Source organism: Corapipo altera, unplaced genomic scaffold (genome assembly GCF_003945725.1).
Source record: "Corapipo altera isolate COAL_440 unplaced genomic scaffold, ASM394572v1 66, whole genome shotgun sequence".
NCBI classification, from domain to species: domain Eukaryota; kingdom Metazoa; phylum Chordata; class Aves; order Passeriformes; family Pipridae; genus Corapipo; species Corapipo altera.
The window spans coordinates 5,600,722-5,628,464 of NW_020884924.1; the positions used below are offsets into that span (position 1 = coordinate 5,600,722).

The following is a 27,743-nucleotide window of genomic DNA, read 5'->3' on the forward strand; positions in this document are numbered from 1 at the left end:
CACCTGCCTCAGTGGGAGCTGTGGCTGTGACTGGGCTTTCCCTGCACTGGGGCTTGGCAGGGTATAGCCTTAGCACTGATGGTTCATTAATGCCTGTGGAGCCCCTTTGCCCAGGAGGTGTCTCAGCTGAAGTGCTTCAGCACTGGTGGCCTCTTGCCATGAAGAAGCACTTCTTTAGCCACACCACTTTTAAAGGCAGTATCCTATAGCAAAACAGTGGTAAAAGTCTTGTTGCATTGTAAGATAATGTTACATACACATTACAAGCTGACCATTTAGTTGGCATTGCATTGTGGAAGTTATAATTTCACAGCTTGAAATTTGGCAGTATATATCATCTAGTGGGACAGTCAACTGAGAAGATACTGTTCACCCTGTATGTGTGTATAGGTTTTCTTTGTTACTGTTTCATCAATTTTCAGGAGAGAGCCCTTGCCTCAGAAGTGGACCATTAGTCATAGGGGAAAAAAAGGTGGTGTTACCTATGACTTTAGATGCTTCAGTAATGATGATGTGGTTGACTTTACCTAAAAATTTGAGCATTGTTTCTCTGATTGTTACCTTGCAAACATGGCAAGACTGTAGGAGGAAACAGTTGTATTTCTGTTTTTGCCATAGCAATGCTATGTGAGACTGGTTCACTTTTCTTAAACATCAGCTTTTCATTGGGATCTCTGTTTCTTTAACTCAAGTCTTGAATTGGATTTCAAAAAATTATCTTGCAACTCCCAAAGAAATAATTTGGAGCCGTACATACTGATCAAGGTGTTGGGTGTTTTGAAAGTCAGCTCTCAAGACTTTCACGCTGTGCATGCAAAGTTCATGTTTACTTTTGACTTAACCACTCTAAATGTGGTTCCCCACTAGTTTATTTTCAAAACAGTCCATTTTGCAAACATGCTGTAAAAAGAAGAGTTTGTACTGTGCTGCTAAGTGCTATAGAACAGCCTAGAGAGAATTAATAAATCAGAATAATGTCTTGAAAAAATGCAGTAGAAAAGACCAGAACCTGCATATGAAAAATAAGGTTTAAAACCAATTACTGAATAGACACTCATTGAGGAGCAAAAGTCTGTTTCATTATTTGGATGAGAAAGCATAGTAATAGGAAAAAAGCCCCTGTTATTAGATATAAACTATATACTGTCATATACTTTATGTCCGTGGAACAAACAAGTTAGGGTTGCCAGGCACTTTTGTTTTGGTATTGTGTCACTCAGCTAGAGTTGGCAAATTTAGTATTCTTTGTAGCTTTTCAGTGTAGGTGCTTTAATCAGTCTTAATCCAGGTGGTTTTTTTTTTCAGTCCAGTGCTGGTCTGTATGTAGAGAGGATGTCACAAGACCTTACAGGACAACTTAGGCATAAATATACAAAAGAAACTAATTGATAAAACAATCCAACCCCTCAAAAAACTTCTTTTACATAATGCAGAATGGGAGGAGAGGTTAAATACTTAGAGATGTTAGTCATGACAAAATTTGACTGACAAGTGATGAAATTACTTCTATTTCCACTGACAGTTAGGAGGTTTTCTTGACAGCTCTATGGAGTTTGTTCTTTGTTAATGTGACAACAGCTCTAATGTAATTAAATTTATTTCTGAAGTGCTACATAAAAATTAATTTCAGAGGGAGGGGAAAGATATTAAGGTACTTAATATAATTTCTGCATGTTCAATTGTGTTAGGAACATGTTCAGTTTATTTTGAGTTCTGTTACTGAGTGTTTTATGCATTTTTCTGATTAAAAGGTGAATGTGTGCATCAACAGACTTGAAATTATCAAAATTACATTTTGCTTGATCGTTTTTCTTTCTGCTTCCCCTGAAATGAAAAATGTCAGGATCAGATCAAAACCTTGTGTTTGTTACTGAATTTCTTGAATGTTTTCATTTTCCTGTTTTTAAAATAAGAATTTAATTCTAGAATGTGAATGTTATGCCTGCAGTTGCATGAACTGTACTTCCTTTGCTTTTCTTAGGTAATATGTTTCTTGGTAAGCGTTGATTAGGTGGGTATGTAGTGAAGTTAGTGGCTAGATCAGGAGATGTAGAAAAGTATTTGGTCATGGTAACATGCCTCAAAATACAAAAAAATGGGAAAAGGAAGTAGCGTATTTGGGGCAGTTAAAAATTTCTGTAAAATGGGAACAGAACTGCTTGAAACCTGTGGCACAACAGTTTGTACCTCTCTGGTTTCTTGTGAGTGCTCACCTGCATGTCCAAGCCAAGGCCCTGGCCCTTGTGTAAAAGGGGAAGCGCTACACTACAGTGCTCCTCACCTGCTGCGTTCAGGGTAGAAACACCACCTTTTAGGGGGACCAAAGGTGAATTTCTTACTGGCTGTTCAGTGAACTTGTTGCAATGCTGTATTTTTTGTTCAAATTTTCTGATGTAGTCTTTACTCAGAGACAGACTTTTAGAAAATGCGGTAAAACTTCAGTCTTGCAGAACTTACTTAGCCTTCAATTTATAATGTGTTTGTCTTTCTCTGTCAGAGACAGGCAACTCTTCAGGGTTATTTCTGATATCTTTTTTTTTTCTTTCCTCCCCTTTAAGATCGCGCTGGAAGCATCAGTACTCTAGATTCCTTAGATTTTGCAAGATACTCTGATGATGGCAATAGGGAAACAGACGAAAGAGTAGCAGGTAAGTTTTCTGTATGATTTAGGAATCGTAGAATGTTAATTTTACTGTTAGACTTGTTTCTAGAATAAGTGTATTTAAATTAACATTTCTCAAGATGACAAGACTTCACTGTAGTGGTTTAACTAGTCACTTGATGATATCATGTTTTAGACATTTCTACTACAATAACTAAATATTCCGTCAGATGTACTTCTGTATGATTCCAGACATCACCAGGGTAGAAATAAGCAGTATACTTAATATTGTGCCCAGCTTTTTACAATAACTGTATCTTGATATTGTCTACTGACTACTACTGTCTAGCTGAAACATATGGTAAAATATTCTACATAGTATTCTGTGACTATTGCATGGATGATAGATTTCTGATATAAAAATTTCTTTCGAGTCATTTCTTAAATATAGCTTTCATGTAGATCAGTCAAATAAGCATTTCCAAACCCAGAGCGAATTTGAGATTTACTTAGTTCCATAAATCTTTTTTTGCTACAAATCTTAACTGTAGTGCTTTTCTCTCCCATTTGATTCTTTGATTGTGTAAGAATGGTTTAAGGAAGTGGCTTTATTTGCCTGTTGTTCTGAACTTAGGGGCCTCTGGCACTTTTAATTTCAGGATCTTTTATCTCACCAAAGGCAGAACCTTCTCTCTATATTTGAGATTATTTTAGTAATCTCTTTTGCATGTGAACCGTATTTCTTTAGTCCAGTTTTTTTTCTAAATTCAGATGTTAAGTTATTCATGGCTTCTGTAGAGAAACCCAATAAAACTCTCTAGAAACCGCTGCAGAACTCTGTTTACTTCTTGTCACTTAATGCTGTTTAATATCACAAATACATGAAGGTTGTCGATGCTGGGACTTCTGCTCACATAGTCAAGCTTTATGAAACCTGAAATAATGCAAGCTGCTATGTCTCTGTTCCACGCTGTTGTCTGTACTCTGAACCACCAGCTTCCTAGCAGAAGCACTGTCATGTTCTTAAGCAACAAAAAGGCTGATGAAACAGTTCTGAAGAGGATCTTGACTCAGAAATTTTTCTCTCTCACTTAGTCTGAAATGGCAACCAGTATTGAACCAGAGAGAAGAAACAAAAGTGGTAGGAATATCTAATTTTTCTTACCTGGTCAGTGCTACTGAGTTAAAGGACTGGATTAAATTCATGAACATGAAGCAAATTCAGGTATTTGGTGCTCTGGTCTGGAACTATAGGGACTTAGTGTTCTTCAGTTTATATGGAAACTTCCATATTCTTATTACTATCTAATTACTCTCTTTTTCAATATAAGTAGTCTGTTTCAAGGAGGCAATAGCTGTAAATAGACAACTAATCTTCTAAGCAAATTGCTTTAGGAACCCAAGTGGTTGTGAATTGTGTCCTGGAATACAAAGAAGAAACAAGCAAATTTCCAATACTTTATTTATTTTCATCATCTTAGTAGATTTTCCTGTTTCTAGACAGTATTACTTGTCAGTAGTATTACTGAGAGAGCTAGTTTGATCTGTGCTTAGTGCTGTCTTTAGTAACTGAATTGGATTAGAGATGCTTATAGAAAGTATATTCCCAGTCAGAATTGACATCCAGTAGAACCATTAATCTTCTGATGGAACATTAATAACAGAATAATGATTGCTCCTAGTATGAGATGAATATACCCTAAAATTAAATATTAAATTTAATTAAGTAATCCTACAATAGATCAATATTTTGGACAATTACAGTATAGTTGATTGACTGTTGTCATATGTAATTGACAAAAAAATTGTGTGTCTGGATATTTATATTACATTTCTATGTCCCTTTGGAGATGTTTTTCCCAGAGTTTTTAAAAAGTGTCATAAGAATTTGAACAAAGCAAGACTGGAATATTATTTCTGGATATTCGTGAAGACTCAAAGTTTTCCAAAATATCCTATTTCTACTTAAAATTCTGTTTCAGTCATAATTGCTTAAAATATTTTGCCTCAGTTCTGTTTAAAGCAATCTTCCTGAGAAATAAACTTCAGAAAATGGATAAGTATTTAATTTGCACATGAAAAAATTATGACAGCAGAGGTTTCAAAACCTTTGCATATCTAGTGCCTTCTTAGAACAAACTCTGGCTTATAACTTCTGCTTTTGAAGTAGTTCTTAGCTGCAAATGCAGTTTGAAACTTAAATGGAAGTTCATCTTGCTTATTTCTTTTCAAATTCTTTCTTTGCTGTGAAGAGCTTTGATGATTAGGAGATAACATTGTAATCTGTTGTGAAAGCTTGAGGCCATGATCTAATAACCATATTTTCCTTTTGATAGTTCTCAGAGTGGGGTTTGAATAGTTGCTTTTTGTAAGCACCCTTCTCATGCTGCTATCTTTGTTTTTTACTGTTTGGACAGAATGCCTGATTTCCATATCAATTCACTAGTCAAATGAAAGATAGGACATAAATGCACATCAGTCACTAAATGTAACCCATAAACTGGTTCCAAGTCAAAAGGACTTTAAAATTTATTTCAGTATTTCAAAACTGTTAGCCCAGTTCATTCCATCTGGCATTAGAATCAAAATTTGGCATGGAAGTAAACATGTTTTGAAGAGTTGGTGTGAACTTTTCTTTTGGGAAGTCTGATCGAAGGAAGTGAAGTGAGTCTCTTCTGTGATATTATGAGCTTGACTGAAAAGATGCAAGTTGAGGATATAGATAAGCATGAGAAAACTAACCTGCACTTTAGAAAACATTCTTCGTTATCTACCCAATCTTAATGAAAATGAGAGCTTTGTAACAATTTGGATAATACATTTGTAATCCACTAAGAGTTCAAAAAAAATATTTTCATCCTTACAACTTGCGATTTACTAGATGGAAATAACTTGTTCTCTAAGACTGATAAGTCTTGAGTCTGAACTCATATATTAAGTGCTTGAAATACTGCTAAGATAAACTCAGTACTGAAGGATTTATTAGGGTTAAAAAAAACTCCTCCAAATACTGATTTTAATAAAACAACGAGGGAATGGAAAACCTGTTCCCTTCCTGTGGAATAAGAATATACCTAACTTGAAGTCAAATACCCACAGCATTTGCTTTAAATAGGTCACCTGACATTCAGTCTAAGGAACTGAATCTTCTGCCACATCTTAAATTGACCATGTGCACAAGTATGCTTGTGATCTAAAACCCCTACTTTCCATAATTCAGAATCTTATTATTGCTAACTTGTCTTTCACACCTACTATTCTAAGAATCTGATAATTTTAAAAACAAGTTTTTCATGATAATAAAGTTAATTCTCATAGTCAAATTCCATTTCAATCAATTATGCTCTCAGATCTCCCTATGTTAGCATTGATTTCTGGCTAGACTATGTATCTCTGATTAGCAGAATGAAATACTGTCTGTGTCAGGATTTGAAGGGAGGAGACAAGCTCAAAACCCACTTGATTATTTTTGGGAATTTCATTTATCTAGACTTGGGTTCACAGTTTCTGCTTTTTATAGACCTTTTTATTTTCTTTTTTTAATGATTACTGTTACTTGTGCACAATCAAAATCAGAGGAAAATCTTAAAAACAGACAAACAAAAACCAAAAAACCAGAACTCAAAAGGCATCTATAATACAACAGTCATGTGCTAACACTGTGTGTGCAGTTTGTTTATCCTGAAAATGGGTTTTGTCTTCCCGTTTCCTGTCTCAGGCCCTGCGAAGCAGTTGTAAGCCTCTTGAATTTCGTTCCAGGTTGATGGTCTCCAAGGGTTGAACCTGAAGAAAAGTCTGCTGTAGTTGAGGTTTTCTCTGTATCTGGTCCTGTCTCATTAACTCAAAAGCATTAATGAGGTTACCGAGTCAAGTGTTGGCTTCCCACTATGGCAACAAGTTCTCCATTATCTTGCTCATGAACTCTCATGCTGGTCTTAAGCTTTGTAGTGTGGTAGTCTTCTCTCATGCTGTAATGCAACTTTCTGGTTCAGGTCTATTTGTGTTATGTCCTGAAGTGTTTCACAACCCTAAATAAGGTTGCTTTTCTTCTTAGTGCTGGTTTCAGGAAGGTGGGACTTGGGACACCTTAGGTCCCGAAGTATGTTTGTGATAGTGGCTTCATTGCTAACTATTGTCAGAGAATTTAAATTTTTTCTGATTGACTCAAAATGTATATACAAATCCATCAAATGTAATGGGATATCATACGTGTTTTAAAGGGCATGATTTAGGACATCTGGAGTTCTACATTTACTTTGCAAGGAGGAAGATCTCAAAATAACAGTTAAGGAACCAGCAACAAAGCTTGTAACAGTATGAAAGTTTGAGGAAAACTAGGTAAGCACAGGGGCCCTTGATACTTCAGAGGAGAACTACTTTTAAAAGAAAATGTCTGAATGCCGTCTTGTGGCTTCACAACACAAAACTACCTTTCTCCTGTTGTCTGAAATACTTCACAGTGAAGTATGCAAAAGTCTAACAAGATATTTCATAAGTGTAAAATTCTGGTTTAATTGGAAATAATACTGCTTATGCAAAAGCTAGTATTGAAAAAATTTTAGAAATACTGTTTAATTCTTCAGCTTTTTAGCCTTGGCCCAACAAGACTGCTGTTCATGTAGATTTCGGCGTGTTCCATCCCAAATCACAGATTGTTCTTTATAGCTGTCTTCTCAACCTATGATCCAAAAACTTATGAAGTCATTAACAAATACGAGTGAATAGAATAAGATCCTTGAGGAAACTTCACTTTTAAATGTCAAAGCTCAACAGACAAGCTACTCCTGATATGCACTTCTCTTTTAAGGTGTGTTAGGTTAGCCTCTTGAAAATTGAATCATGTAAAAATGGCTAATCTGAAAATCTTTATCTAATGCCTGGTTGCTCACTTGAAAGATTCACTTTTTTTCGGAATGGTAGATGTAGTGATTAGAGTTCTTTTTATAAATAAGAAGTAAGAGATCCATTTCAATTTGTCTCCCCTAAGGCAAGCCAGATTGTTCAGAAATGCCCTTTCCTGGCAGGAAGATAAACTGAGCTCAAGGCTCCAAATTTCTGTTCTCTGCTTTCCTGATGTAGAGGAGTGTCAGTTGGGTTCTTTCCAAGGTTATCTGCAGCAAAGCTTTTGTGTATCATTTGAGGAGTGTCTGCTCCTTCACCAGGTGCAATGAGTTCTACATGTTATCAGCTCACTTGAGCATGAAGTTAAACTTTAGCTGGCTTTATCAATGCTTTTGAAGGTGTAACTTCTCTAAGGTACTACAGCTTCCTAACAGAAGGAGAGGGGCAGACAGATCAGGTTATTATGTTAAAAGTCAGTACTTGATAATGGTTACAAAGAAGGGGGTTAGAAGTTGCCTTTTTATTTAAGGGATTTCCAGTGTTGATTTCAGTAGTACACATGCTGAGTTAAAAATCATTACAGATTTTGGTAGAAGATCACATTTCAGTATAACTTCTAAAATAAAGAACTTTTTATCGTAATTTAACATTTGATTGAAATTATGTTATAGATATTTACAAGTATTTATGCCTATATAACAAAAATACAAACAAAGTTCTTCAAATATAAGCTAAATTTGTGACTGACTCGAAATCATCAAGGTTTGTACGGTGGCAATTATAATGGTGGCATTAGTAAGGCTAGATGAGGTACAACTGTAACATTACTGTGTTGTAGTAGAACTGTGTGGCTGCAAAGTGACAGCTTCTCAAATATACCATGTCTAGAATCTGTGTAACAGAAAAACATGCAGCAGAGTCATCTACTTTTAAGGTTGAATGGGTAAAGTCCTAATGGCTTCTAAGAATTTTCAGCATCATCACAGTTCACTAAAAATTAATTCTTGCCGTCTGACATGGGTTTGTCTGACATGAGTTTTTTGGCTTTCTACGCCTTCAGACATGTCTTTATTCCTATTTTCCTTAATGGGATTTCCTGAGTTTTTATAGTTTGTGTTGTTTTTCTAACTTTTTTTATTATTTATATCATTCTAGTGCAGGGCACTCCTGATCTGCAACTGTTCTGGTCTTTGAAAATATTTTACAAAAGTAAAATGTTAACACATTGTCATTTCTGCTAGAAAAATTACTCAATTTGAGTTTTTTACAATTTTCAAAAACTAACAAATTAGTAGTTTACAACTTAGAATTGTAACTGTGAATAAGTAACTCAAATGCAAGGAAGTGCTAAAATTAGGTACTTAACTCTGAGAGCATTTTCTAACTTTGTTGCACAGAAGTATTTGCAGATCAGCATTGCTGAATACTAGAGAGATTTTACATATTTTATTCATTGTATCCTCAGTTGCGCTTTTGTATTGCTGCAGTAAAATTCTGTGCATCAAACTAGTTATTTTCATGTAGCAAATGTGGTGTACTGTAGTTACTCCTTCAGTTTTTATGGATAAATGCAAACTGAGTGAATCTTTTTTCCATGCATGCTAATTATCAAAAGTCTTAGCAACAGATGCTCAAAAGAGGAAACATTTTTATTTGCAACCTTCAGTAGCATTTCATGCAATCTAGAGCCAATGCAGTGATTCTGCAATGCATTGTCCTCTATGTACATATTTCAAAAGTCCATGTTAAATTGTTTCCAGGCACTGATTAAAGGTATCATTGATATTTTCTTATTAAAAGCAGCTACAACGGGGTTTTTTTCACATTGGAATAAAGTAAACATTAAAATATTCTGAAAAGGCCATCTAATAGTTCAGTATTGTAGCTGTCGTGTGCTCATCTTTTCTAGTTAAGTATAAGAGTCCTTCTTTCTGGTAACTGTATATTTTGAGTGTGATTAGATTAATCTGAGAATTAATTAAATGCATGTATTTATCTGGTAATTCCTTAAATAGGTTGCCTTAGGTGGTCTAATTGTAAATGGCTATTAAAAGAACATTTGCTCTATGTTTTGCAAAAGTACAGGGTTTTAAAATTTAAGCCACCACATATGACCTCAACATCAAAACACATGATGCAAACAAAGCACCACTGGCCCTTTTTGGAGTAAACACTGGAACATGAGAAACACATAACAGTGACCAGGGGAGTGGAGAGGAGAAGTAGGTGATAGCAGCCGCTAGAATTACATATTTTTGACTCTGAAGCTGACTCTAGATCTTTTAAAGTGTTGTAGAGTCTAGAATCACTATAAACTTTTAAGAATAATGGAGCAAAGGCTTTTTTTTGTTTCAGGTTTCTTTGTAAGTACTGTAGAAGAGCTGCTTTCTTTGCTTTTTTTTTTTGGTTGTGCATCTCTTCAATATATTCAATTGAACGCAAAAATCTTAATCAACTCTAGGGTATTCCTAAAACTCTTCTATTTTTAAATAGAGATTTAAAACTACTCTGTTTTGTGTAGTAAAATAAAGTATGTTTCAAAATCTTCCCTTTAAACTACTAAAATTTTGGTGTATAATTTTTTCCAGAAGTCTGTAGTCTCAATGGGACAGTACATTCACTTCATGGTTTAAGCTTTGCTACATGGAGACAGCTTCCTCTGCTGACAGCACCTATTTGCTTCCTTTAGATTTGTGCTCTGATTGCCTGTATACTCCCCTTGCCCCAAGAAATCAAAACATTTGACAATATCAGCTCCCAAATACTATCCCAAAACCCTACAGCGAGTCCTTGTCAGACAGCTTGAAATTTTGGTTTAGCTAACTTAAGGCCAATGAAACTATGGAAAACCTTCACCAGTTTGCTTTCAGACCAACTCTGCTGCATGTGTTCATAAGTTCCATAAAGATTGCATGCTTTCTGTTTAATACAAACAGTATATTTTTTTTCACACCCATCCTTGCTTTTTATATTTTATTTTTGTTTCCCTTGCCTTGGTTGGATGCCTGTGTATGTTTAATCCAAATCCCTGTCCAGTCCTGGAGTTTGAACTACGGAAAGCCAAGGAGACCATACAGGCCCTTCGAGCCAACCTGACTCAGGCTGCAGGTGGTGTACATAAACCTTTTCTTAAGTCTCTACTTTGAACAATGTAGAAGTAGCTGAGCTCATCCTCTATGAGAGAGTAAAATTTAGTTACTTCTTTTTCCTCCCCAGAAAATGAAGTTCCTTTGCAGGAACGAAAAAATTATAAATCAAGTCCTGAAATTCAGGTAGGTGACTGGTGATAACTGAGCTTTGCATGGACTTTATGACGGGAATAAAGATGAACCAAAGATGTAGTGTATTGTTTTCTTTTTTTCCAGGAGCCAATCAGACCTCTTGAGAAAAGAGCTCTAAACTTCCTAGTTAATGAATTTTTATTGAAGAATAGTTACAAACTTACATCAATAACATTTTCAGATGAAAATCATGATCAGGTAAAGTTTGCTTGTGATTGGGGTTTTTTTTTTTAAGTACTTGCTTGCCATATTCTGATACTGTCATAAACTCAAGTGAATTAAAATGACTTCTCCTGAGTATGTAGTTCACTTCATATATATATGATTACTCTAAAAGTTAAATGTTAGTTAGCATTTTCATATATAAAACTTGGTTTGAAAACACAGCAGTTTGTGGGTATTTTCCCAAAAATTATAGGAAGGAAACAGGGTTTGTGTTCTTTAAAGGAAGCAAAACAAGAAGCGAATTACTGTGAGTTATAGGTACCTGTATACTTTCTTGGATTCTGATGTGACAGATCTGGATCTTGAACGTAATCTTTTCCTTAAATCATACTGAATTGATTTGTGCAGGATATACAATTTACTCATTGTTTGTGATCTAGGCATATATGTGAGTGTACTTAATGACCCTGTGTCATTTAATACAGTATTGAAGAAGCTCTCTGTCATAAGGTGTTATCTTAGATCCTTCCAAACATAGCTAAGACGATCACTTTTATGTCTAATGATCTAAATGATTCTGCGGTACTGTAACACACTGCCTCTGGGAAATTACACCTGTACTTGTGGCTGAAATGGGAACAAAACCAATACCTCTATGAGTAGAAAGCCTTCTATCAGCTGCACTGGCTTCTGCTAGAATGTGAGCAATGTTATTTCTGATTCTAAGAAGTGTTCGTGTCCTAGAAAAAAGATAAATTGTAATCTGTGTGATTTTGAAAGGTCCTGTCTTTAGTATGTTACCTAGAGCTGCCTTTAGGATGAAAGTGCATTGGTTCATGAAGTGGATCCTTTCTCTGCTACTGTTTCTTGCTATCCGAATTAAGCTTTCTTCTGCTTTACTACAATGCAGTCTTGATGTGATTATTTTGCTGTGTATGACCTGTGGTCAAATGAGGAAGAGAAACAAAAATAAAAGGAAGTATTTTGTATGCTTTAGTTTTTTTTAATTCCTTTGAAGGATTTTGAACTTTGGGATGATGTAGGATTAAACATTCCAAAACCTCCTGACCTGTTACAACTCTACCGTGACTTTGGAAACCATCATGTTACTGCAAAAGATGTGGTGGATGCATCAGTTGGTGTAGAAGATGATGAGTTAGAGGCTGATACTCCTATACTTGGGACCGTCCCTGTATTTGAAACAACGCCACAGTCAATAGAAGTAAGACTGTACAGAAGAAATGTTACATCTGTTTGCAATATTACTTTATTGTACTAAACTCTTTTTTTTCTATCTTGTATTTAGCAATGTTTAATAGTGCAAAAATTAGAAGATCAAATCAGTGTGTTAAACAGTGAGAAATGGTCTTTGATGGAACAAATCCAAAGACTTGAGAGGTATGTACTTACCAATCTACTCAACTGCTGATAAATGTTGGATAACTTCTCAGTGTTTTTCTAGCACATATATGGAAACATACAACTTACAGGTATGAAATTACTAGGAATTCTTCAGGACAGGGTAGTCTTTCCTTTTCAATACATGGTATTTCATTAGAAAAAGGAAGAGACTTCAAACTGATTATATCTCTATTATTGCCCATATAATTTAATTTTGTTCTTTCAATGTAACTTCTTTATTTCTTTGAAACATAATCTGATGTATTTTACATAGGTTTTCTTTTCTCTTAGCTTTGTAACTCCTTAGTACTGTGGTGTGCACATACTGGAGTTGAGGAGGGAACTATTTTCAGTACCTTGTCCTTATTTCTGTGCTTCAGTCTTGTGATTTGAACAGCATTCTCATGAAAGCTACAGAAATATTTCATTTTCCTTTCCTTTTCCAGTGAAATAGATCTTCTCAAGAATGAAAACTTTGCTGTGTCAACAGTTTATGGTGTAGCTCCCCATCCTTTAAAACAAGTGCCTCTCACAGTCTCAGAGGACAATGGACGGTACTTGGATATCAAGAGCTCTGAGAATGACAATAAACATGAGAACACCGAGGAAAGAAACCTTGCTTTATCTGCTGAAGTGGACTCAAGGACTTCTAAAGACGATATGCTAAATTCTGTACCCTGTAAAGAGACAGAGAAACTGTCCTCACGCGCTCCATCATCTAAAACTGCAGTCCACTTTGATAAACCTAATAGGTTAGTGGTAGGTTGTAAACTGGCATGCTATAATTAAAAATTCCTGTAAAGAGAGTAGATGTTTTTCTAACAGTAAAATTCTGCCACATGAATAGATCATTTGTGTTTTGAATGCAAGTAAAATACTTACCATACCTCTAGGATACAGTACTGATATTTTTATATTGTTCCTAATCTTCTTAGGAGGGAGTACATATGACAAACCTACAGTTTCAGTATTAAGTTTCAGTGTTTCCTTTTGCCTTCTGCTTGTTTCTAAAACCAGTCCTGTTTGCTGCAGCAAAAAATTGATAAAATCAGAATAGTGAATGGGAAAACAAGATTCTCTTTTAAGTTATAATTTCATAATTGTCTTCTGCTTGAAGAGTTGTTTGAAAAAATTTTTTTGTTATTTCTATGTAGATGTGTATAACTCAGAGTATCTAAGAGAGCAGTACATTTTTATTTATATATTTTTTGAATTATCAGAAAGGGTATCTGATGGCACTCTACTTTTTTGAGTTTTGATTTTGGGGCAAGTCTTCACTGGGTAGCTATGATTCTTTTAACTAAAATAAGGTATTTATGTGGTGTTATTACTTGGAGACTGAGTTTGTGTGTCTTAAGAGTTCTTGAGAAAGCCTCTCCAATCTATAAAAGTCTTTTTATAGTGAAGAGGGGAAATGAATTGTTTGTTAAGTGGTAGAATAAACCACTGTGTAGCCATCAGGAGTAACATGTACCACAGACTTAAGGAGGGTATGTACAACTTTTAATACTACCATTGTGGACAAAGATGTGCCAGTAGATCGCCTTACGATCTTATTGTTGCTGTTGCTAGGGAAGCAGGCAGCTATCTTGCTTTGTATTTTGTCAGTTCACGTAGCATTCTTTTGCTGGTGTTGATACTGTAATATGCTTCTAGAAATATCTTCTGTCTGAAAATACCAAGTAGAAATCTGTGTGACATTGTCTGCAGATGGAATATAAATGCAAGCTGTTGGGGGGGAAGAAAAAGAATAACTATAAAATGGAGTTGCTACTCCTACTAATAATTACCTTTTCTTGTAAACTCTTAAGTATCCTGCTTTCTCTGGATTTTCTGAACTTCTTGCACTGACTTCTAGGGTCGAGACACTTTTTCAGGGATACCAACTTTAGAATTGGACAAGAGGAATGATTTCTGATTTTTGAATACAGTACTTTAGAGTCTCATGACAAATTTCTTCTCTTTTAGTTGAATATACTGGTGTTTAACAGGAAAGTAAAACAACTTAGATTTTTCTGAAGAATGGTCAGTGGTTTGATTTAAGCTTTCAAGAGTTTGTTTTCTTTTTAAATTTCTCTCATATCTTACCTGAATATTTAGACTAGGTAATAATCAAGACTTAGAGCTGTTGTACATGGATTGCTAAATACTTGTCTGCCTACTTTCATTTGTGGCTTGTTGCAAGTTTGTTTGCTCAGAGTAACGGTGAGTGCTGGGTGGCATTAAGTGCGTGAGTATTAGACTGATGGTTTGGGGATAGTGAGGATGTGTATCAAAATAGGATTAAATGACTGACTGAGGAAGGAACTGCATATTTCCAGTGGGATTTATGGCAGTAGAGTCTAGAAGAACAGCATTTGTTTTGCTGCTCACAGCTGTTTTAATTATAACAGCACATGGATTTATTTGAAAAGTGGTTCAATGAAGCCGTGAATCCCCATTGAGTTAACTTCAGAAGTCCCCTCAAATGCAGTTCACTACAGAAATAAGTAATGCCTGTGTAATATGTAGCTATTTTTGTACTCTGCTTTGGGCTTAACACTTCAACGAAGGGTCAAAGGAAACCATATTTGATACAAAATTTTGTAGAACAGTATGTAGTACTAAATTTTTTTCCTGGATTATGCACTAGGTTTTTAATAACACAGTAATATTTTTCACTAAAAAATACATTATTTGCTCAGTATTTTGAGATCTGTGGAAGAAGCAGCACAATAAAAGTGCTGGATATTTATTGATTTCAACCCAAGGGTGGTTATTCGTAGGAGACAATTACTACAATTTATTCAGAATGTATTAAGAAGGATTAAAAACTAAGTCTCTATCCTAAAAGGCAAGATTGTTACTACTGTATCTAGAGAGTGGATTCTTGGCATAAATCTTCCCCAGATGGAAAGAGAGGATAGAAGAACAAGTGAGCCTGCTTTGTATGACTGCACTTAGAGCAGCTGTGCGTGCATGATGGCAAATGAGGACACGGCCATTATTGGAAAAATGCCTCATCTAACAGATTGCAGTAGAAAGCAGTAGCAGCAGTTTAAATAGACTGCACCACATGTATTTATTCAACTAATTTAAGGTGTTTGGTAATTTGCACCAAATACAAGGTGGTGTCTGTATATAGCAGTCCTGGCTTTTTGAGTAAATTCACTCTTGTGGTGGTGTTATACAGAATAGAATAGTAATGCTTGGGTTTTGTATTCATCATAGTTTCATATATTTGAACATCTTCACTAGTGGCGTCTTGAAGAGACTTTCCATTGACTTGTATGCAACAGGCTTGGGTCTTTCATTGTTTCTGTCCAGCATAGCCATCAAGTGCAAGGCTTACTCTTGTTCTTCCAGTGTAAAAAACCTGTAAAACCTTTAGTAGAGCCTGTAAATCTGTCAGTCAAGAATATTTTACAGAATAGGGACTAACTTATTGTTTAACAGAAGTTCTTTACAACTGGCTAACATTTAAGTAGTTTAGTAACTTTTCGAAAATGAACCTTGCACAAAACCAAGCTGACTAGAACTAAAACGTGCTTCCTTCATTGAAATTTAAAATATGGTTTAAAAACCTGTACTGTCAAGAAAGAAACTTGATTCTAAGTAGTAAATATAAAGTCTGGTCGTATTTTCTAAATAGTAAGAGGAGGAAAACTGGTGTATTTATCTGTATCCTCCTAGATTAGTTTAAACAGTTATAAGTAGGAACTTTGATTCTTAATGTGCTTTTTTAATTAGCAAAGATAAAATGTATTTACTATAGTGTTATATTTCAGTCTATTAGATAAAAGTATATGTCCATGGACATAATTAGATGTGTGTAGGATTTTGTGCACTCAGGTGCATTTTTAAGAGTTCAAAGATGATACCAGTTTCCACATAAGAAATAGGAATTGTACCTCCCTTCTTAAGCTGATGTAGTGTCATTAGAGGATTCAAACAGCAGATGATGATATAGGGTGAGATACTTTTTGTGCATGTTTTGGAAGACAAATGTTGATTTTCCTCTTTAAATATAGCAGTATTAGATTAGCATCGAAGTACAGGCCTCAGATAAGGCAGAGGAAGTTGTTATTATGACAAAAAATAGGATACTGATGCTGCTTTGCCTGTTTAGTGTAATGGTCAGTAACAGTTTTCTGAGAACTTTTTTGCCAAATTATCCTCTTGGGACAAGGGTATTTTGAGACTGTTATCAGATTTTATATGTATGCTTAACGCTTTGAGTAGCTCGGCTGCATTGGCTGGTGCTGTGCGTGGCCATGAGGCAGTGCTTCTACAGATACACATTGTGTGAGGGCTTAGACAGCAATGTAAGGTTAATTGTGAGTTTCTGGCTGTGCATTTGAATCCAGTGTTTCAATCCCAAAGTGGTAGTTGAGCAATCTCTATATAATGCTGAAGCTTGTAAGTTGACTGACTGCTCAAATGCTTTTATGCAATGTGCAGAATCAGAGCATTAAGCAAAAATAGAAAAATTACTGTTTCTTGTGATTCCTGTGCCCACACCCCTCTGTTTGCATAATTGTGTGCTTCCTCTTGTATTGCTAAAGCTTCCTTTTCTTCATGCTTTAGTCCTATATTTGTCTGTGCAGCAGTTTGAAAGATGTTACATTTTTCGGAACTAAAAGTAACTTCTTAATTAGGACACACGGGTTTTTTGTCTTGCTACAAACTAAACACCTTGAAAGTCAACAATGATTTTAAACAAAAACTAATGTATTATGCTTCACTTAAAACACGCTTTCTGAGCGTCATTTTACCTAACCGAGTAAACAAGAATGAAAGGACTTGTTATATCACCTTTCTGATTTATGCTTTTTTTTCCCCCATTCCCTTTTTGATGATGTTTCAGGAAATTGTCACCAGCTTTCCATCAAGCACTACTGTCTTTCTGTCGGATGTCAGCAGACAGCCGTTTGGGATCAGAGGTATATTTCCTAGTTGTCGTAAACTAAAAGAGCCTCTATTTTGCATGGTAGCAGTAGTTAAACAAGCAATAATTGCTTTGAAACAAGACGTGAGTATAGATGGAGAGGTGAATCTATGTGCATGAAACTTAAGAAATAAGGATGTGCTTTCAGATTTCAGCTTAAATATGAAACCTAGTGATAGATGTGTAATTACTGAGAAGGTTTGAGTCTCTAGCAGTGGATTCATGCTTTTGAAGTTACTGATAGATCAAAAACTTACAGCTTAATATGTGGGAGTAATTTAAGTATTTTTCTGGTAAGTGGTCAACCTGCTGTAACCCTTAGTCCTCTGAAAGGACATTTTTCTGTCCCTGTGCTTCTTTTAAAAAAAGCAAACAAGCAACTTGGTTTTCTAGGTATCTCGGATTGCAGACAGTGAAAAAAGTGTCATGTTAATGTTGGGACGCTGCCTGCCTCATATTGTTCCTAATGTGCTACTTGCAAAGCGAGAGGTGAGGAACCCTGAAATTTTACATTTTATTTTTATCTGGATGTTTTCTTGTTCATTTTGAAGATGTTGTGTGTCATTTCATGAAAGTCTGTTACTTGCAATCATGTTCTTACTTTTGTGCATGCATCTCTGCTCCTAGAAAATGGTTTTGCACCTCTGTCAGGTGAGTTCAGTAAACCTGCATGGTATCCTAATACTTCTTCCTCTGCTTAAGGTACCCATTAGTGTTCAGCAAGACTGTTACTGTAGGTCCATCCTTTTGTGGTAGCACAGATATTTTTGTTAGAGAAGGTCATGTTAATATGCATTATAAAGAGCAGAGGCTATAAGTTCAAACATTAAATTTGGGGGTTTTTTACTATTAATTTTAATAAGGATTAATGTTTGGGTTCTTTTGCAGCACTATATACTTGAACAAAAAAAATATGTTAATGTCTTCTTCTAGAAACTCCATGTATCAGCCAAGATAAGGTTCATCAAGAATAGTCCTTTGGTCATTTTCTTACAATCTTGCTCATACGTTTTCCTTACTTTTATAATGAAACTAACTAAAAATTATGAAAATGTAATGTGTATTTTGAATGTAACTAAAGATGGTGGTTTGCATAGTCATTCTTGCATAGCATAGGAAAGGAAGACTGGGACTGAAGATGGGGAAAGAAGTGACAACAATGTACTTTGTTGTAAATATTGCACATTACCCATATGTGTGAAAAAAACCCCAAAAAAACCATATCAAACAAAAATACAGTGGCCTTATAATTGACACTGAGATAAAGGGTTTGAAGTAGTATAGCTTGTTGAGCAAGTTTTAGTCCTTGTTGACAGGACCTACAGTATGGTAGCCTTCATAGTGTGTTTTGCATAAATTCATTTGTAAGGCTTTGAAAAATCCTCAAGAAATTTGTACTGATCCTGTAATCTAAAATTTTATTTCATACAAGTAATTATCAGAGGTTGACATGGTGAACTCCAGACGTGTACCATGTTTTGAAAGTTCATAAAAGGCTTTTTTTTTTTGCTGAGGGAGTGGGGATGTTAACTGGATGCTCTGGAAATGGTTCTGTTAATAGTCTTTCAGAATAATTCTGTGAATGTTCATGGATCAGTGCTTAATTTCTGATTTCTTATTTATTCCTTTCCTTCCTTCTGCTTGGCAGGATGTGGTATTTTAGCTTCTTTTCAAAGCTTGTAGCATAATCCGTGTAATGCATTTAATATTTGTGGGACCTTTTAGCCTATTTCCTTCTTATTTTGTTTTACAGTTGAAGTTACACATGATTACATGTATTTTTGCCTTAAATGAATTGTCTGTTTCAGTTTACTTGAAAAGCCACAAGTGAGAATTGAGTAACTGAATTGCATGGGATGCTTAATTTTCCAGCTATTGAAATTTGCTGTAAAAATACCTGGTTTTACTCACCTGCCACCCCTTGCTATAACTATTGTAATGTTCTTTCAGATGTAGTCATGGAATTTGAAGGAAAAATTGGGTAGACTATCCATTAGTATTTATTAATATTGATATTATGAAAAGCTAACCTAAGAACTAGGCTCTCTTCAGCAAGTTATAACTTAGAGTCTTGTCCAAAAACAATGTTATAATGCAAGTTTTACACAATGTTACAGGGAATTGATGTAAAAATATATCTAAAGATCACTAATTGGAGAAATGTGTAACAAGTTCAGATTAGAATGCAAAGTGATTACCAGTCTGCTCTGAAAAGATGAGTGGTAGTATTTAAGATCTTACACTGTCAGTGCATTAGGCATGAGAGTTAAACATAATTTTTTGATGACTCCATGAAATACCTTTGTTCTTTAAGCATCCATTATGTTGAAATCGGTTGCAAAATCTTAAGCTGAAGATGTTGTGTTATGCATCTTTATTTTGGAGAAACTGAGTTTGCTGAGGTTGACAACCTCTCAGTAGTTATTATCCCTCAGCAGAGATTCAGAAGCCATTTTTCCTATGCTTTTTGCCATCTTAAGGTCAGTAGCAGCCCACCTGACTTGGTAGTAAGTGTTCCAGTAGATACTACAGTTGACACATTTCTGAAATTATTTCTTATTCTTCTGTATTGGTGCAACTTTAATTGTTCTTTCATGTCTGTACTTTAGGTTCCAGTGGAAGGTAAGAAAGAAGGAAAGACACAGTATTGAGTAGGGTGACTGAGGGGATCATTTTAGTTGTTTCTAAAAAAAGCGGTTCAACTGGGTAAAATCAATAACACAGGATAATTGCCTGAAATTTAACTACATTGTAAACTGCTTTCTCAATTGTTTTTTACCGCTTAAACGTAAAACACATTTAAGGTGCAAAAAACCCAAAAGTAAAATCAGCCACCAAAATCTGTCAAGAGGTGTACCATAAAAATTCCTTTGGTGAAACTAATTAGAGAAAAGCAGTCTTTTAAAATTTTTGGGATAACTAATCAGTGCAATACTATTTCTTACCCTTTATAAGATGTAAAAGTCAATTTTTTTTGTCAGAAAACAGAAGTAATCTTGTTTGTATGTACAACTTCTACACTCTGCAGTATGTAGTCCTTTAATGGAGTTTGGACCAGAGTATACTTTTTGGCTTAATATTTTGTTACTCTTGTTCTTAATCAAGAAACACTTAACTACTTACATCCTTCATCTCACCTGTTATTCCAGTGTTAGTCCTGGGCATGAAACTTGTCCTCCATTAGTATCTTCTAAATGACTGTTTCTATTTCACAGAATATGGGAGAACAGAGAAATTTAAATTAACAATTACAAAACTCTGTCAAACTTAGATTGTGGTAGGCTTCTATAGACTGTGTGTCTGAAAAACAGGAATAGTGTTGACCGCAGCCTGTTTGCTGGTCCTTTTTTGGCTTTCATGGAGTGTTGGTTTTGGTTTGCAGGGTTTTTTTTTGTTCTGGGGATTGGAGTGCTCCACTAACATCAGACATAAATTAAAAATTAAGTCCCTTAATTCCCTTCTCTTGGATATGAGGGGCTAGTATAGTTTTCTTAGAATGAAATAGTTCAGTGTCATAGAGTATCCTTTTTATCTTTAGTCTGAATGTCTTTCAACACTGTCTTTAAACCTAACATAATTCATGGATGCAAGGAGTTGAATTTGATGTTTATGAACTGAATTGCTAATTGTTACTAGTTGTATCACTAACTTTTATATGCAGGTTTCCAAATAAACAGTAGATATAGACAAAGAAGTTTAAAGTTTTTTCACACCCTTATCTGCATTAATTCTTATGTAAAACCATCCTTTGGGATCTATGATAGGCTTGATTTCAATCCTGGAGTAATAGTCTCATCTCATGAAAGGTAATTAGAGTTGTGATTTTAATATTTATAAGATTAATAGCTCAATATTCTGAGTCATGCACTGATGTTATGATTAAATATTTTTTCACTTTAAAACTCAAAGGATGAATTCTAAACTTCAAATATAGTCTTGCACAAAGTTCGTATCAGTAGTTTGTTAGTAACTGCAGCTATTTCAGTTGCTGCCAATAAGATTATTTTATTAACTTGTTGTCAGAGGCTAAGTTACATGACATTGGTTTACAATATAAGCATTTACTGTTAAAGGAACACATTAAAAAAATAGATCATAATGTCATCCTGGTTTATACATTGTCACCTGTTTGCAATATTATTACATTTATATTTGAAATAATAAAATATTTTTATTCTAACCTATTAAAGTAACCAGTCTTGACACTTAACACTAATTAAATTTATTATTTGAGATAATTATTTTGCTAAGGAACACTCCAACAAGAAGACAGTAATAAATGAGTGAAACTATGATGTGGAAGACTTGTTGGAATGCTTAGCAAAAAATAGTTATAATGATGGAAAAAACACAGACAGAAAATTCCTTACTACCTTCTAAGATGGTCGCTATACAATGCACTTTAAAAAATCCCAGACTTTAATACTTTGTTGTAATACTTTTAATATGCAGGAGGAACCATCTTGCATATAGCTTAGGTGATACTACTTACTATTAAAAAGCCACTTTCTTTTGTCCATAATGACAAAATAATCTGCTCCATATGCCCATGTAAATGTTGTCTTTATTGAGAACTTTAATCAACTCAAATAGTGAATCCTCTTCCAAGATAACAGAACATGTTGTTATACGTTAGGAAGATGTTCAGAGATACTATGGTTAGAAAAATGTGGGTTTTTCTATGGAGAGACCTATGTGAATAGTCACACAGAAGTAGAACAGAGAGAAGACGGGTTGTTTCAGTTCTCCTGTGCAGTGCATTAGGCCTCTTTCATAGCATTTTCTGTCACTCACCTGTTTGTAGGTTATCTCACAGTAAAAATAACTTTTTTCTCTCTGTTATACGTCTGGGTACCTTACAAATATAAACTGCCTCAGATATGAATTTGTCCTTTCAGTAGTAGAGGTGAGACCTTTGACACGATGTCTTATTTCATCAAGTTGCAAGTACTGACGATGTTATAATGTCAGTCTGCTTGGAATCTAATGAGAAAAGCATATCAAAGTTCTGGTACCACTTCTTCTAGTATAGTCACTGAAGTCACTAGTCAATCCTGTTGAATAACACTAATATGAACTACCAACATGAGTTTTCCAAACTCACATTCCAAACTCGGAGGCAAAAGGGAAAAGAGGGACTTGGGGATGAACAGAATGTTTAGGAAGGATCCCAAATTAAATAGAGGGAGAGTTGTTGGGGTTTTTTGAAACTTATGGTCTTGCTTTATGACTGTAGCACAAGTGGTATTCCTTCCCAAGGAAGGCAGAGTGTTTCAAAAAGCACTGGAAGCCCTCTCCTTGATTATTTATAAATATTTTAAGTCTCTATAACCATATCGTGAACTTCCTCTTGAATTTAAACAGCCAAATGCTGGTACTACTGTGTCCTGTTGAAAAATTACTACTTTCTATAGAAATTCTCTACTGGTTTTGAGAATGAAAAATCTGAGATTTGTTAAACAAATCTACATCAAACACATGACCCTTAGCAGCAGGAAGGAATGAGCTCAAACTGAGCTGGAGCTTGGTCTTTGTTCGTCATCATGCTGCATATCCCAAGAAGAATCTGCCCCTTTTAAGTCTTTGAGAGACTTCACTTGATCTGTTTTGTCCATCTGTGAAAGCAGTTTTTTTCTTCTTGTCCCGTAGAAAGTCCCCTTCACCTGCAGTTGTACTTTCCCATCCATTAGGTCTATAAGGGAGTACAGAAAACACTGTTCAAGACTTCTCACTATTTCTCCACTCCCCTTAATAGAAGGAACTGTAGAAGCACTGATGCAGCGATGCAGAGAACACTCTCTTCTCCCATAGTATGCATGAGAGAATGTGACCAATGGACAAGAAAATACAGCTAATTCCGTCAGCTGTAATAACCAGCTTTCTGCAAGGTAAAGAACCAGCCTTGTATCTGCCCCGTGTCAATGGTATCAGGTTACTCATTAGCTTTTCAGACACAAGGTAATAGTTTCTAGGTGAATATTCTGAGGGTTTTTTTCCTTTCGTGCAGACTCAGCTGGAAGAAGACAAATTAAACGTCCTTAAATTCCATAAGAAACTTTAAAAAAAAAGCAGCTCATGGCACCGTTTTGAAATCTAGCAATAGTTCTGAGTGAGCAGTTGAGATTTTTAAGTAGGTATTTGAACATACTGAGAAAGTGAAGTCAATGTGATGGTTTCATCAGATGAAACAAAACCCCCAAATATGTCCCATTTTGTGGGGTATATTCATTTTAAAAAAAGGTTTTCATAGGAGTGCTTAAGAATACTTGCAAGAGCAGTTGGGCAGTGTGAACTTGGGGTAGATTTCAGAAAGTTAGATCTCACTAAAGTAACAGAAGGTTCCTGTTTAAAAGTTTTTTTCAATGAGCTTTATTCTTTATGGTAAAGTTAGTAATTTTGTTGGGTATCTGCAAATTGCAATCTGATTTCCTATTTAAAATATCTTGGCTTAATGTATAAGTAGTTTGATGGGGGTGTGTGTGTTATTTTTGTAATATTCTTTCAAATCTTTTTGAATTAAAGCAGTATTTGCAGGAGAAACAATTATTCTGTGAAGTACAAGAAAAAAGTTAAATAGGTTAACCCCCTGACTTCTCAGAACTTTAAATGGCAAAAACTGAATTTTAAGTATCCAAAAAAATAAAATCTAACATGCAAATTCTGCAGGGAAAGGAACTTTCAGCTGAAGAAAGTTCAGTTCATCATGCAGTGTTTCTTTAATGCAGGTTTTCAGTTCATGTTACTTTGCATTATGCTACACTTAAAAACAACAGCCAAAACTGACTCACTTAAAAGTATTAAGAAATAGAAATGTCCAAATTGTTCAAATTTATTTCTCATTTCTCTTTCTATCCTTTTAGATTATTTTTTTAAGCAGTGGGTAGGATATTTCCACATTCATTCCTCTGTCATAAATTCCCTAATCTGTACCATAATTGAGTTAAATATTACCAAAATATGTACCAGAATCACATAATGTTAAAATAGATTGTGTCTTGGTCAGCTTCAGGGGTGGAAGATAGCACACTGTGTAGAATTCTTGTAAAATGAAAAAGAAGTTTGTCAGGAGTTGACTAGCTTAGACACTGCTCTAAAATAGAGTATTGTTTTATGTTTAACTTAAACATAGGACTTGCTGTTTAGGAAAAGACAAGTTGTGCAGTGAGGGTGTTGCTACTGGTGTTTACACATGTCCACCTTGTTTAACAGACTTACTCTCAAGAACATTGTAACTAGGTCACTTTGAATGTCTGTAAGAAGAAATTTGCACCTCCTTTCAAAGTCATTACAAATAACCACAGATTTTCCCAAATTTTGTATAATCTCTCCTAGTAGCATTAGATGTGTTTCCCGCTATCATCTGCTTGTTTGTCACAGTTTATTAATTCACAGAAAGCCTCTCTGGTGAGAATGGCTCAAAACTACATGGCACATGTGCAAGGAAGTGTCCAGATTACCTGTCCGCATTTGTTTGGGGTTTTTTTTGCAGACACCTGGACTGTCTTGTTCTTTTCCCCTGACCTCCCAGTCTGATATTTCTGTCCCTAAGATATTAAATCACCTAGAAACTGTGTGGCTTCCAAATTCAGTTGGAATAAAGGCTCATATCAACGAGATCAAGGAAAGGGACTTCCAGACCATGTTTTAGAAACATTTGTTTCTTCTGGGAATGAATACCATGAGCTTTGAAGGCATATTTAGAAAGGAGGAGGTCTAAGCTATTGTAAACAGCCTTATATATTCTCTCAATTAATGTTTTACACAGTATTTTCTTTGTAGTTTGTTCCTTAAGGGATTTTTGATCACTCTAAAAAGAAAACTCAGCTTTAGATATTGCCTCTTTATGGAAAAAAAACACATCAACAAACCTTTAAAAAAATCTGATAGGTCTCAGTCAACATAAAATAGGGGATATCTGTCTGCAGTCACCTTTACCAATGTGTGTTTCTCAATGCTTGTTTGAACTTGTGCACAAAACTGTGTGCATACCTAATTGGAAATTGTAATCTTTAACTCCATGGCATTTTGTTCCATGGAGCTTTGTTCCATAGATGTCTGTGGAGCTTGCTTCAGTTCAGTGGGTAGTGAAGACAATGAAATCATGACTGTCCTCTGATTCTGGTTACAGATGACCTACATATGTTAATTGTAATATTTGCAGAGCTTTTCATTTTATGTGCTGGTTCTCCCCTGATTTTTCCTAGCAGGAAAATAGTTCTAACTTTTGTAGACCTTCACTTTTTTCAGGTCACTTAATAAGAGATCAAGACTCTAAAACATCCTTTCAAACTGTTTTGATGTTATGTGACTAGATTTGTCTTCTTAGTTTCTTTTGCCATTAATGAATATATGCCCAAAGCATTTTTACTTTGTTTGGTTTTCCCCTACCCACAATCTTTTAGGAATTGATCCCACTCATACTGTGTACAGCCTGCCTCCATCCTGAACCCAAAGAGAGAGATCAGCTTCTACACATACTGTTCAATTTGATCAAACGACCAGATGATGAACAAAGGTGTGTTTGCGTTTGTGTGTTACGGGACAAGGAGGAACTTTTTTCTCTGTCAGATTAGCAGAAATAATAGAAGTTGGATATTATTGAGTGATTTTAGACAAGTTTCATTTAAGATGGTATTTTACTTGTACAGTGTTGACAAATTTATGCAAACATCAGGACTTTCCATTTCCATGGCCTATACTTTCTAGTTACTGAAATGTAAGAATGTGCTTGTAAGCTGCAGTGTAACATTTCAGTTCCTTTTTTTGTTTAAAGTTGAACTGAAACTCTTTTGAAACTCTTTTGTTAAAATGAGCTTTAAGATCACAGTTCTTAGCAATGGTTGATAGAGAAATCAAAGCAGCTTTTTTTTTTTTTTAAACCTCTGTCTTAATGTGTCCTAGTGATCTGTATGTTTGTAAGGTAACTACCATGTTTGGTTGGGGAAAACAGCATGAGAAAATAGTGCTCTTTCTATTTATGGTTCACTATGATAGCAATAAAAAATTCAGAAGATCGCAGCAGTGGTTTAGGTCTGACAAGTGTTAAGAACTTTGTTTTATTTTGGTTAAGACTCTAAAAAAAAATATACTTTTTATTCTATAAAATTAATTGTTCCTTAGTACTCAGGAAATCTGACTTTGTACCAATCTTGATGAGAATATCCTTAAGGTTGAAAGACAGTACTCTTAACTGGTATGTTTCCCTCTCTAACTGTGGAAAGATTTTTCATGTTTGACCTGTAGCTCTTCCATTATTTTCATTAGAGATGTTTTCTAAAGCATCTGTATCTATTGTTGCTCTAGTCTGTCTTCAGACAAAATAGACTTTATGAAGTAGATGGGAAGCATTTCTTTTGAAGATTCTCCAAAACAGTTCTAGTGTCTTTCTAAACCATTCCCATAGTAAAATTTACAGATTAGGAATAACTGAAAGCCATGACTTTGGAGACAAAAAAAAGCTTAAATAAATAAAAGCAACTTGTGGCATAGTGGCACCATGCAGATTGAAATTACAAAAAGATGCAGTCCTTGTTCTGCTTCAGATTCGTTAGAAATCTGCTTCTGAAATATCTATCTAAGTTGTTTTGAATGTTCCATGTGGATTGAGAAGCTAAAATTAATTTGTGGTTGAGGGGGAAAAGAAGGTACATCTCACTTGGAGTCTTTTTTGTTACAGGATTGATGGCCTGTCAAGCAGGTTTTTCATATGCCTGTTGAGGTGCATTAGGTGTGTCTTTTCCAGCAGCTAAGAAAGAAGAAAATCCAAACTTTTTTCCTTGAACTTGTTCATTCTTTGTTGTGAATTAAAGATTTGTATCTAAGAAAACTTGTTTTCTTCGGAAATTTGGGAAGAATATTCTGCCATAAACTCCAGGACAAAACATGCATATACATAATATACGTTTACACACATAAACATCATAATCTCTTTTAGAGGTGCCATAATAGCTGATGAAAGAACAGTTAAAATTCCATTCAAGTAAAAGACACTGAATATAAATGAGATAGAAAATACTTATTAAGAGTTTCAGGGGGGGTTATACTTATGTAATGGAAGTGTATTACGCATGCTCGGTTTTTATCTAAATACATTTAAATGATGTTTTAAGAGTCTTGTGCCATATGAATTTAACATTCAGATTTAGTCACCAGAACAATTGGTGTTAGTTATCTCATGTTATTTGTTTACCTTCTGCTATACTGCACAGGCCTACATTATACATTAATGTAGTGGTTGATAAGTTGACATTTTTAATTAGCTAAATGCAAGAAACTGATATGTGGCATTACATTTCTAACAATGAAACCATTAAAAGAAGTAATTTACTTTACAAGGTCGAATATCTAAAGTATATAAACCATTATGTGAAAAGCCTGTCTTATACTTCTTGCCCATGTGAGAGGCTTTTTGATGTGTAGCATATTACTGTAGTCTTGTATACTGTTATATTTAACAAGACCACTTTTGTCCTCAAGGCTTTAATCATTAATGTACCATTCAACTTTTCAGGATGTCTATTGAATT

At 35.0% G+C, this 27,743-nt stretch overlaps 1 protein-coding gene across 7 annotated transcripts in view; it reads left to right on the forward strand.

The window, feature by feature from the left end:
- Positions 1-27,743, forward strand: part of RELCH (RAB11 binding and LisH domain, coiled-coil and HEAT repeat containing) — a 75,388-nt gene that overhangs the window by 14,173 nt on the left and 33,472 nt on the right. For 4 of the 7 annotated variants that reach the window (XR_003530031.1, XR_003530030.1, XM_027657463.1 and 1 more), the window contains exons 2-11: positions 2,559-2,648; positions 10,481-10,552; positions 10,661-10,716; positions 10,810-10,923; positions 11,909-12,112; positions 12,197-12,288; positions 12,738-13,043; positions 17,138-17,213; positions 17,612-17,707; positions 25,621-25,733. Coding sequence is in view for 4 of the 7 variants with exons in the window: in XM_027657463.1 (XP_027513264.1) it covers positions 2,559-2,648; positions 10,481-10,552; positions 10,661-10,716; positions 10,810-10,923; positions 11,909-12,112; positions 12,197-12,288; positions 12,738-13,043; positions 17,138-17,213; positions 17,612-17,707; positions 25,621-25,733 (1,219 nt within the window). In the remaining 3 variants the exon portion in view is untranslated. Of the gene's footprint in view, positions 1-2,558; positions 2,649-10,480; positions 10,553-10,660; positions 10,717-10,809; positions 10,924-11,908; positions 12,113-12,196; positions 12,289-12,737; positions 13,044-17,137; positions 17,214-17,611; positions 17,708-22,985; positions 23,107-25,620; positions 25,734-27,743 lie in introns of those variants that run through there. The other 3 variants (XM_027657459.1, XM_027657461.1, XM_027657462.1) reach the window with 3 other exon arrangements.